Genomic DNA, 12,566 nt, shown 5'->3' with positions numbered 1-12,566 from the left:
AGAGTAAAAGGAAGTCATGTGATGCACACATCAGCTCGTTTCTTCTTCTTTTTAATCACTGTGCAGTACCAAAGAAGTTCGTTACTTCGCTTTGCACTGTCTGAATGTCTTCTTTTTATGTCACAGTTCTTGGGGAATATACATACACAAACATTTTTTAGTTTTAAATTTTTCTTTACTCCACAAATTTTAAAAATGCTGTCATCATTGTGCTTGAGATTTATGACTTATCACTAACTTTGGCTGATTTTGGAATTTTGAAGAAAATTTGCTAAAAAATATAAGCTGAGTTGGAAATCAATAGAAATTTCATGAATACCAAAAACATTGCTCGCTTTAAGCGGGGTTTGCTCGTTAAAATTGAGTTATGCTTCCAAATACTTATCAATGTACCAAGTATTTCTGATTTCCTCGCTAAATTAGGGCTCGTTACAGACGAGTTCGACTATAGTACTTAGAGAAGTTTTATTGTATTATTTTACTCAGTATATACTGTACCGTTTATAGCAAAACCGTATACAGTGAGTTTATAGCTATAACGCAATAGTTTCACGTTTTACAGTTATTCTTCACGTTTTGCTGTCCATTGTTTATTTTTTTATAGCGAAACTATGACAATAACGAAATTTTTATTTGGTCCCTTTGACTTCGCTATTAACGGACGCAGCTGCATATAGTGAAACCACTCTGTAAGTGCCACCCACCATTTCCTTGAAAGCTCGCCCTTAAAAAGTGGTGGGTGACCCCCACTAATAAAAAAATTCTCTTCTCTCATTTTTCATCCCACTGCTTTTAAAATAGTTCTTCTTTCAGTAAGTTATATTTACTTTAGATGACATGCTTTTAAATTGTAAATAAGCATGAGCTATGAAGTTTCTAGCGTGAAATTTGCTTCAATACGCATTTAAATTTTTCAAATATATGTATTCATTTTTCCTTTTTATTTTCAGAAATACTTATTTCACGTCGGTTAAAAACAGCTGTGGCTGATGTTAACATGTTCCTTCTAGTGTAATATTTTAAATCTATTTTTGCAATAATTATTCCAGATTTTCTTTTAACCCAAACACCTAAAAATTGAAAAGTCAAACAAAGTGTGAGGAACACCTTCGTAAAAGCTAGGGGTGCGACATCGATGTTTTGGAAACATCGATGTATTACATTCGAATGTTTTTGGAACATCGATATTTTAGGTTCGATGTTTTTTCGATGCTGGTGTTTTTGCATTTTAATTGAAAATTTTTATAAATTTCTCACAGAGAAGCGACTTTGTTTGAAAAACATCAATGTTTCAAAACATCGATCTTCGGGGAAAAAAAAAGAAGAAGAAAGAAACTAGTATGTTGTGGCTATCACGAAACTTTCTTCTATATTTTTCCTTTTTCTGATCCCTCCCCATACTTGACAAGGAAGCAATATTCCTAACAAAAACAAAATGACACATGCAAAAACTTGACGACCATCCCAATGTCTGAATCATTGCAAAAGCAAAGCAAAGAGCGAAAATTGAAAGTTATTTTAAAAGCCTTGCTTGAATTAATTACAAATATCTTATTTGTAAACAAACATAGGATGGCAACAGTTAAAAATTTTAAATCATTGAGATGATATTTCCGATCATTTTCATACAATTAAAATCACGAGAAATACGCAGACGACAATCTATTACGATTTATCTTTCTTATTGTTGCATTAATAAAGCTATTTTTATTCACTAAAAAAATAATGATAATAAAAATAAATCAGCACCTCTTGGCGCGATTGGCGCCAAAATTGAACCAAAGCCTGTTTGCATATGGATTCACATGTATTCCAAATTTCAACCAGAACGTAGCATTACTTCTTGAGATAGGGCACTCACAATGGAAAAAAAGAACGGGCGATTGCGCAACCCCCTTTTTAGCTGTTGACACCAAAATAAAACCAGCTCTTATACCCACTAAGGGCTACTTGTCAAAAAATTTTTGTTTGATTCCGTCGTTATTTCTTGAGATACAGCAGTCACAATTGATGACAAAAAACGTTCTATAACTCAACCCTCGTTTGAGCTATTGACACCAAAATTGAATCAACACCTGCTCCTGTTAGGGGCAACATGTGGACAAAATTTTGTTTGATTCCGCCAGTTACTTCTTGAGGAATAGCGAGCACGCGTAACTCAAAAAACGTCCCATTGCTCCACCCCCCTTGGATGAATTCGCGCCAAAAATGAATGGGCACAAGTTCACATAGGGGCACATATGTGTACCAAATTTCGTTCGATTTCATGCGGTAGTTTTTGCTGTAGAGCGGCCACAAAAAACTGGTCACACACAGACGTGACACACATACACACACACACATACACACACACACATACACACACACACACAGAAAGACAGACATTTTCCAAAAATAGTCGAAATGGACTCAGCACACCTCAAAACGTTCGAATCTGTCAAAATTCGAAATTCGAAAATTTGCACGAATCCAATACTTTCTTCTATATATTAGATATAGAAGAAAGTAAAAACGATGGTATCTATAAATTGACTTTAAAATATGGAACTCTCGGAAACATCGACATCAATGTCATACCCCTTATATTTTTTACAAAGGAATTAATGTACCGAAGCCCTATAAATCTCAAATACAGATCTCATTTACACACGTATATGGTCTGAACTCCAATCAAATATGTAAAAATTCGCCAAAATTTGGAAAAGAGGAGGAGCTGAGCTCCTGTGAGCTGTCATGCAAAATAAGTTCAGGTTTTTACTGAATCCTGGTTGATGTATCTATACCATCGATGTTTTAATTTTTTTACATCGATGTCGCACCTCTAGTAAAAGCTCACGGTCCTTTATTGTGTTACCAAAAATCCACCTTCACCCCCTGCTTATCACCTGTTTTGAAAGAGCAGTTCATTGGATTGAACTTGGACGCTTTTGGTTCAATAATTTGATACACCTGTTTAGGGTTTAGGAAACATGAAAAGTTAAGGAAAGTGAAAATTTCAAAAAAATATGCCCTGAAAAGGAAAAGTCAAATAATTATAATTTTAAAAAATAATAATTAAATAATAATAATAATTAGTAAGGAAGATAATGATAATACAGTAAAACCTCGTTAAGTCGTCACTCGAGGGACTAAAAAATTTTGATCACTTATGCGGAGTGACTACTTATGTGGAGTGGGAAATGAGGAAGGAAAAAAACTTCTCACAAGTACTTTCATGAATAGCTGTAGAATTCAGTGAGAAAAACCAAAAACTTGTATAATCCATGTCTATAAATTATTGGAAACTTTAAAAAGAAGGAAAAAAACACTTGTTATAGTTACCTAGTTTTATTTTCTTTTACTTATACATTACTTAACCATAATAACTCATTTTAATGTACTTACTGTTCATTAAAACACTTGATCAGTGTTGACTGATGAAGTTGTTGCTTACTGAAAATAAATCTGTCTTCTAACGTGCTTCAAGCTTTAAATTCTGCGTCTGTTGTACCTTGTTGTACGTTAAATACTGACAAACGTTCTCCAGGTACTAAATTTTGTCTGTCTTGCTGGATGGAGTTTGATTCATATGATTGGTACTAGACAGAGTCGCAGCAAGAAGCAATGACCAGAAGTGAGAAGCGAGATTTCGATGAAAAATCACTCTCACACAGCATTTCAACTAAGCCTAACGCTATTTTCTAAGATCGATAAGAAAAGACAATTTTAGAAAACAATTTTTGAGTGACTAGTTAACCGGGATAAAATTAAATTTGGTGACCAGTAAAAGAGGATCATTTTACATTACTGTGAATGAGATCTTGTCGGGACCAAAGGAAAACAACGACTTAAGCGGAGTGACCACTTAAACGGTTGACTACTTATTGAGGTTTTATTGTATCTTTAAAGAGTGATCTTACTTGAAGGTAGAGAGCCAACTGGGAAGGTAGAGCCCATCCTTCCGGAAGTCTTTGTACAAGCACTGGTAGCTCCACCCAGAGTCCTGTCATTGCGATCCAGGACCCTAAACCGAACGCGGCGCTCAAGAGCTGGACGCGTAGTTTTGGACGCCGATTGGCCATCAAATCGGCAAAATGGGTGCCAGAAACTTAAACTGAAAATGGAACAAAACGTGCGAGATGCTGGAAATTTTTATTTTGTCAAAATATTCCTGTAATTAAAAGATAATAAGATAAAATTTTTAAAAATCGAGAAAATTTGTCACACTTGCAATGAAAATTACACATGAAAAAACAATTAACTACACCTTTTTTTTTATTACGTTACTAACTGCATTGCCCGGCTTCGCACCGTCTACCTCGAAAATAAAAATTATGTCAAGTGAGGCATGTTCAACAATCGGCCTTCAAGTAAAGAAAAGAAAATACTGTAAAATTTCCCGTCAAAATAATCATTCTTAAAAGAAGAAAACGGTAAATCGAAAATTCCCGAGTAAATTAAACGCAACCCTCCATAAATACAGCTAAAATCCTTTTTTAAAAAAAAGATAAATTATTAAATAATAATCAAAAGGGGAAATTTTTACCTCAAAACAAAAAAAAATTATTTAGTCAGAGCCGGGGAAAAAAAAGTGGTAACCATCTGAACGCTAATTTAAAATGAGATCGCGCAAACGATAGTTTTTCGATAAGGTTATGTCATTGCAACGTATGTGTTGCAGAAGCATTTCGCAAATCTCAAAAGTTACTTCAAACTTTTTTTTTAACTAAAATGTTATGTAAAATTGCCTTTTTGCGACCTGTTGTACATACTATATCAATTTCTGGCTTTGTGTACATGTACCTGCGTTTGCGACCATATGTTCCTGCATGATTCTAGCTCCTTATCCTCCTCTCTATCCCCTCTTAAAATTTTGCCTAAGAATTTAGACTCACCCTGTATGTAGTGTTGATTAGCTTCTCTTTAAATAAAACGAACACCCTCTTGTGAAAGACTCTTTTGAAAACACTTTTAGGACATAATGTTGGTAAAAAGAAACTGTCCACAAACTTGAGACTATCATAATTAAAATTTAATCCGTCATCAACTCGAGACCAGTTTAACTTTCTTCGGCTCAGATGTAGAATAATCATTTTCTTCATCATTCGTTTATTTTCTTGTGAGAAAATATCGAATTGCCTCGTGAAATAAACAACCAACTGCGAAATTAACAATTAATGAGATCAGTAGGGTGAGACAAGTAAAGTGTTAATTAAAAGATCTAACTATCGTGGATATCATTCTGAAAAGATTTTGGTTTAGGCAGAGAAAGTATAATTAACTAAATCTTAAGGTTTGCTAATCTTGCGGAACGAAGTGCTTCAATTTAAGGAAATGATGCAGGATTAATCAACGCGGCGAGCATTCTCCTCTTAACCTGCAAAAATAGTTAAGTATGGTAATTAAAATGTTTGCTAGTTAAAACAATTAAATTAGAACACATGCAGTTAAAACTAACCAAATTATACTTGGATGTCGAAACCAACTACTTTTAAGACTTAATTACTGAATCTATTTGAGTTTAAAACTTTTTTTGCTGAATTCTAACTATATTTATATTTGTATTATCTAACTTCAAATTCTAGGTTAACAGTTTCGATTAACATAACATTTTGAATAACATTTGAATCGCTGTATTAATGGTTCTAATTTCAATGCCTGTTGAGCAATTTACTATATTGAGAATAATATTTGCAAGAGTGCCCACCTAGAAAGGGTCATGGCGCAGACTGTGCCATTGAAATTTTTAGGGGGGTGTTTTCAAGGGGAAAGTTTCTCATTTTTAGAGGGGATTCTTCGCGATATTTAGGGGGTGCACCCTTGATTTTAGGGGGGTGGGCACCCCTGATATCTGCTTTATCATTGTAATAATGCTATAGTTCATCGAGAGATAAAGATGTTAGATTTGAGAAATTTGTTGGAAGGAATTCCAAGTTCTCGTTTTATTCAAAAAGAAATTATAGTAACTTAACAAACAACATGGCATCTTGGAACGCCAGTCTGACACCACTGCAGCTGAACTGTAAATGAGAAAACGAAGGGATACAAGTGACAAAATTAAAAATTTGGAGATGTCTAGTACAAGTCGTTGATGAACTTCTTCTCTGTTTTGGGATAAGAGATAGTACTAGTAACCCCGGTAAGTGCTGCTGTAGGTTAGAGTGCTGTACCTTGGGACACTTTTCATATTTTGATCTTTTAACATCAATTATTTGCATCAAATTTGAAATCTAAAAGTCAGATTAAAATACCCCAACATACTTCTATGCAACATATTTTTTAAAATTCAGCCAGTTTGAAAATAAAATGTTAACAGCCATTTTTTTAAAGTAAAGGTTCCAAGCTGTCCCAAGGTACAACATCCTATTGTACCTTGGTACACTAGGATGTACTATGGGAAAGTCTTCATGATTCAGGAAACAACCATATGCTTGAACCAATTTTGCACCAGAAAACAAAAAAAAAAAAAATAATAATAATAATAATAGTGAATAAAATCATGAATATTTAATAATGAATTATGAATAATGAATTATTATCTAACACATTAAATGTGTTTAAAAGACTACATAAGATTAGAACATTGTTCCATGTTCCTAAACATATCTTAATTATTAAGAACCATGCATATGTTCATGTGTTATACCTTCGAACGTGGCACAAAATGTTTGTCTGGCCCATGGATAATCACCACGTGGTTTAAGAAAAACCAAAATAATGGTCATCTAGATGCACTATCATTATTCTCTCATAAGCAAATTATTTAAAGTACTTCTCTTTTATAACAAAATATAATTCATTTGATTTATTTACAAATACATATAGACAGAAAATGAATTAAAAATGAAGAAAATATTTACTTTTGAGTTAGGAAACTTTCTTTCTCTCACAAAATCGTCAATTTTATCCATTTGATGCTGATTTTTACTATGGCACCATTTAGTGGTGAATGTTACTATAAGAGACTACAAAAACATGGCTACTAAAAATAGATTTTTTAGAAATTAGCAATGTCCCATAGTACCAACGTAACAAGGTACAACACTCTCCCCTACGAAAGAAACTTTTCAATAAAAGCCTACCTACCTTATCATTAAACGCGTTTCACTCAAAACTTGAAAATGTCCACTTACACATCCCTTTGTTTTCTCACTGTCTCAAATGTTAAAATGTTTGCGAAGCGATTCTCTGTAATTTTGTTACAAAGCATTGTTTTTTCGCAGCAATTAAAAATCAGTTTGCTTATTAAAATGTTTTGTTTATTATCCATACTACTCGGATTAACCGTATTCGTTTATCTGGATTGCCTTTGGTCCCAAATAGTCCGGATAAACGAGGTTGTATTGTATATAAATAACCGCATCAAAATTAATTTGGGTCTAAAAATTATTGTTTACTATCAGGGGCGCCATGAACTTAGATTTTTCTCAACTTGCCGAATGGAACTCCAAATTTTGCAGAATGGAACTCGAAATTTCGAAGAACGGTGGTAATTTTGCCGAATGGAACTCATGGCCCGATTAAGATATCAGGGGGGCCTAGGCCATATGCTTTTTTGGGGCCCCTGTGTAGTCAACCCTTACAATTTTACCCGTTCGCAAAAACAGTTTTAGCTCTTGGTTAAAAAAAATAGCCATTTGGGGGCCCCTAAAAAGTGGGGGCCCTAGGCCATGGCCTATTGGCCTTTTCAGTAATCAGGCCCTGCTACTCCAAATTTCGCCGAATGGTGATAATTTTCACGAATAAAACTCAAAACTTGCCGAATGAGGAAATTTTTGCCGCTTCTCAGACAAAATTTGTCGAATAAGGCAATTTTTGAAAGGTCAGAGTGATAAAAATTTTTACGTTGATAGTCGAGCAGGACAGATAAAAACGAAAACCTAGGCATAAATTACTATTTGCTCAATAAAAAAACACCGCAGAAGCAGAAAGCATATTATCGTTAGTCATAAGTTCATAACTGAATTAAGTATGCTTTAAATTAAATGAACTTGAGAATTTCATGATCGGAAAAGAAAAAAAAATCTAAAAAGTTTCAAAAAATAAGCTTCTTCGTAGCTTAATTGGGTTGTTCAGATAGATACAACAAAAAACACTCACCAGCGGTATTAATTAGAAGTTGAATTTCCATCACATGTCGGACCTCCGAGGCTAAAGGTTCACGTAAAACTAAATTGAACTATCGGCATTTTTGTTCTTTCCATTCGATTCGGAAATGTAAACATTAACTTATCGTTGGCATATAGCCAATTTTCAAACAAAACAGCTCTGATGGCCAACTTTTTGACGTCAAAAATGGAGTAACATAAGTTCAAGTAAAAAATTCTTGTTTTCCTGATAAAATGGGTTTTTTAAACAAAAATTGAATGAATTAGAAATTAGCGAAGTTAATGAATTGAAACAAGTGGGAATAATATAATGATACAAGCCTAATGAGTTTACCCCCCCCCCCCATTCTGAAAAAAAAAAATCTCTCTCTCTCTCTTGGCATTACTTTCTTTAAAATCCTTTCTCTTTTTTGGTTTGTGTTGTGTGTGTGTGCAAGTGTTCTGGCAATTCGAAAGAAACTTTTATTGGAACAAAAATCTTCTTCAAACTAAATGTTCTTAATTTAGTTATGTTTCTTTTTTGAGCAAATCACGATTGCTTATTGCTTTCATTTGACTGTTTTTGGCGTGCTACCATTTTTCCCAACGGCGCGGCGCCACCCTCTGCCAGCACCACCAGTCGCGTCGGCCGGCCTCACGATGCTACTCCTCTAGCGAAAACCGTCTCCATGTCCTACACACACACGCATACATACACGCACCAACACATTCGCACACACACATACACCACCATACACACACATATCCCTACACACATACACAAACACATACACACACACATATCCCTACACACATACACAAACACATACACACACACATATCCCTACACACATACACAAACACATACACACACGCATGCATACAGCCACCTACACATACACACAAATACACACAACTGCTCACACATTCATGCCTGCACACAGACACAAACACATATGCTTACACACACACACACATACACATACCCCGCTTCCACGCACACAGACACTCATACACACAACTACCAACACACTCATGACTGCACACAGACACAAACACACATGCCTACACACATACACATACCCCCCCCCCACACACACACATACAAACACACACTCGTGATTGCGAAAAACATTTGAATTCAAGATGAGAAAATTCAAATTAATTTTTCTTTTTTTTTATGGCAGTGAAATTTTTTGTGCGAGAGCTTTGATTTTCTGCTCGGCAAACTTTTGAGTGACGCAAGTCGAAAGCGGCGTTATTTGTTTTGTGTGACGAAAAGGCGTTAAAATAGGCTTGCCAGATTTCCGAGATGTTCAACCGGAACACAGGAATACTGCCCCCCCCCCTCCCTCCCAGCGTAGCGAGTATTCAAAAGGGTACACACCCATGGTTGTTTTGTAAGAGTGTTTTAAAGGGTAATTCGTTCTCAATGCTGTGAATTAATGGTCACTAATTATGAGCCTAAACCAGGGATATTAAATAATACATGACGCAAGCAGATACATTTAAAGATTTTATTTGCTATAAATGTTTTTTTTTTTTTTTCAGTTACTTTTGTAAGAAGAAAAACTTTGAATGCAGAACAAAAATTTGAACAATACCTACATGTTCTTTGCATTGGCTAGGACTTTTTTAGAAAATCTTTTTTGTTTTTAATCACGCTGTAAAAATATTCACAAGCTAATCCGATATGAGCTTTAGAAGTCAATGTTACAAATCTGTACCTCAGAGCCACTGTAACAACGTCAGTCATATAATCGCTCTACAGGAGATAGGAAAAACATTTGTTTGGCGCATGCAAAGGATGGGTAGAATTACATAATTACATTTGCTTGGCTCGGTGTGGACTAGGATTCTACATACAATGAAGTAATAAACAGAAAACCACAATTTTTGGACATGCAACAGTTTGAATCTGAGGTACAGAAATGACAAAGTTATTTATTTCAAACAATCCTTCACAGTAAATTACATATTTTTAGACTTTTTTTGTCATCTGTAATCAGATTTAACTTTTTCCGGGACGTGAAGTAAACCGGCCGGGACACCGGGATTCTGTCTGAAAACCGGGACGTCTGGCAAGCCTACGTTAAGACGATCTTCTCGCTTTTTACTTCCTTTTTCAAAACTTCCTTTTTCAAAAAAGGAAGAATTGTATTTGCGAAAAAATTTTCACTCAAAAATCGATCTTATATAATTTCCATTTTTCTCACCCCCAAATGAATGTTGAGTTTTTTTTCGACCCGATCACACGTGGATATATGCCTAGGAACGTACAGACACCCAAAATATCCATTTTGACTACCCGCGAGTTAATTATAACGAAATTTCTCGTGACGTCCGTATGTACGTGCGTATGTGTGTATGTATCTCGTATAACTCAAAAACGGTATGTCCTAGAAAGTTGAAATTTGGTACGTAGACTCCTAGTGGAGTCTAGTTGTGCACCTTCCCTTTTGGTTGCATTCGGATGTTCCTAAAGGAGTCTTTTGCCCCTTTTTGGGGGGAAATCATTGTTAATTTCGATGTAAACTCCAGTTGTGTTATAGTTTGTCGGATACTTGGCAATATATCGCCAGTCTTTTGGTCGCAAACTTGGCGATTTTTTTTTCTTGTTTTTTTTTTATATATTTAAAAATTGGGTTTCAATTTGGCCATTGCTAGTGATATTTAAAGAGTAAACAATTGAATCACATTAAAATTGCCAATAATGGGGAAAGGACATTAAATTGGAGTAAAAGGAAGTCATGTGATGCACACATCAGCTCGTTTTCTTTCTGTTTTACGTGCGTTCAAGCTTCCTTCCGGTCACTGACAAGTAACCCTACTCAAGTGTGAATCGCCGGTTGGAATAAAACTTCGCATATCGATAAAACGTGTAAAAATATTGAACCCATATTTTTCTTTATCGGCAACAAACACTTTTAACGGGTTGAAATTTACTCCAAAATGTTGGATAATTTGAAGATTAGAAGGTACACTATATTCTTTTATTTTGAATTTTAATTACAAAAATTCAAATAATTATTGAAAATTCGAAAAAAAATAAGCTAACTAAAGTTAACGTGTTTCAAGATTTTTCTGAAAATGCTATTTATCGGGGTAAACCATTCGTCACAATCTTACCCCGTTGCGCGGCAAGTTGCCGATGAGCAATTCCTTGTCAGATAAATCACCTTCTTGACCTCAACATTTCCAATTTTAATAAAATTTGGCATGGATGACACACTTGACAAGATAAGTAATCCTGCCAATACTTAGATTTCTATACTCTGAAAATGTTCAAAATATAAACCTGTCTAATTATAGTAGAATGAAATTTCAAAAGATATTGTAAAGCTAAAAAATAGAGCTTTCTATTATAATGACGCACAGGGTTATATATGACTTTCCTACGATAAATTAAATTTTCGGAGTTATTCACCGTGAGGGGGGTAATACAATGGCAATGATTTACAATCTAATCTCAAAATATTTCCTATTATTTGGTTTCTTTTTCTTTTTCGAAGCTTGCAACTGCGAACGTGGAGTCAAGAGCCATTTCCTCATAGAATCTCTAAGTTCCGTCATTTCGATTTTTTCGGCGGAGTTGGGCGGGAAAACAAAATGTGTATGATATATGCAAATTTTATGGAAAAACAGCAAAAACCACTCCAACTTATATTAAAAAAACATCGAGGTTTCAAAACTTGAAGTGCAATTCACCCCCTAAATGAATCCGTATTTTGCTTCTTAAACCTGTGGTCATTATAAATTAATACAATGAAATGTTTGGCAATACTTACGATATTCAGCTTAAACAGAAGCCAAGTAGTTCACGTCGAGGAGAAAATGAAAGACACAAGTCAAAATACTCTTAAACAAGAATCATCTGTTTGCTCAAAGTTAATACACGATAGAGTAATGTTCCTACACTAATAAGAAAATGACAAATTCATGTTTACAGCCTATGGACTTCAGCTGCTCTTCTAAAGGATTCCTGTGTTTGGAAATGCAGCATCTGCAGGTTTATTGCAGACACATGAAGGATTTATGCCAGCGTTTCTTAAATTGTGTTCCGCGGAACCCCAGAGTACCACGGAGCTCTCTCAGGGGTTCCGTAAGACTTGCATGTTTTCTTTCCCCACCTTTCAAGTTTGTCACCTAAAAAATCGATAAAAATAACAACTTTGCAAAATTAAGATAAACTATTACTTTCGTATACTCTAATCTGAGCATCAGGGTTAGCCGTTAAAGGAATAATTTTATTTGTCGCCTAAAATCATGCAAACTTTAGGTTATCAAAAATAGGCTGAAAAGCCCTGTGCCTATAAGATTTTAACTTTTCACTTTTCCGAGAACTATCACAAAACTCCTTCTCCTCACCTAAAGTCTCCAAAGATAGCCTAAAGTTGCGTTTTAAAAACTTCAATTTCAAAAAAAAAAAAAACGAAAGAAGTTATTAACTCCCTCTAATTTCAGCAAACATTGTTTCCAACTGGCTTTAAAGTTGAAAAA

At 34.8% G+C, this 12,566-nt stretch overlaps 1 protein-coding gene across 5 annotated transcripts in view; it reads right to left on the bottom strand.

Moving 5' to 3' along the window:
* Positions 1–11,975, bottom strand: part of LOC129234509 (solute carrier family 52, riboflavin transporter, member 3-A-like) — a 37,768-nt gene extending 25,793 nt beyond the window's left edge. For 2 of the 5 annotated variants that reach the window (XM_054868511.1, XM_054868515.1), the window contains exons 1-2: positions 11,855–11,937; positions 3,900–4,150 (exon numbers count right to left, since the gene is read on the bottom strand). In XM_054868511.1, the coding sequence (XP_054724486.1) occupies positions 3,900–4,061 (162 nt within the window). In that variant the 5' untranslated portion in view covers positions 4,062–4,150; positions 11,855–11,937. Of the gene's footprint in view, positions 1–3,899; positions 4,151–8,079; positions 8,151–11,854 lie in introns of those variants that run through there. The other 3 variants (XM_054868514.1, XM_054868512.1, XM_054868513.1) reach the window with 3 other exon arrangements.
* Positions 11,976–12,566: the final 591 nt, after the last annotated feature.

Source organism: Uloborus diversus, chromosome 1, assembly GCF_026930045.1.
Source record: "Uloborus diversus isolate 005 chromosome 1, Udiv.v.3.1, whole genome shotgun sequence".
Lineage (NCBI taxonomy): Eukaryota > Metazoa > Arthropoda > Arachnida > Araneae > Uloboridae > Uloborus > Uloborus diversus.
Note: the sequence above shows the minus strand (reverse complement) of the source record. Positions and strands in the feature narration are given on the sequence as shown.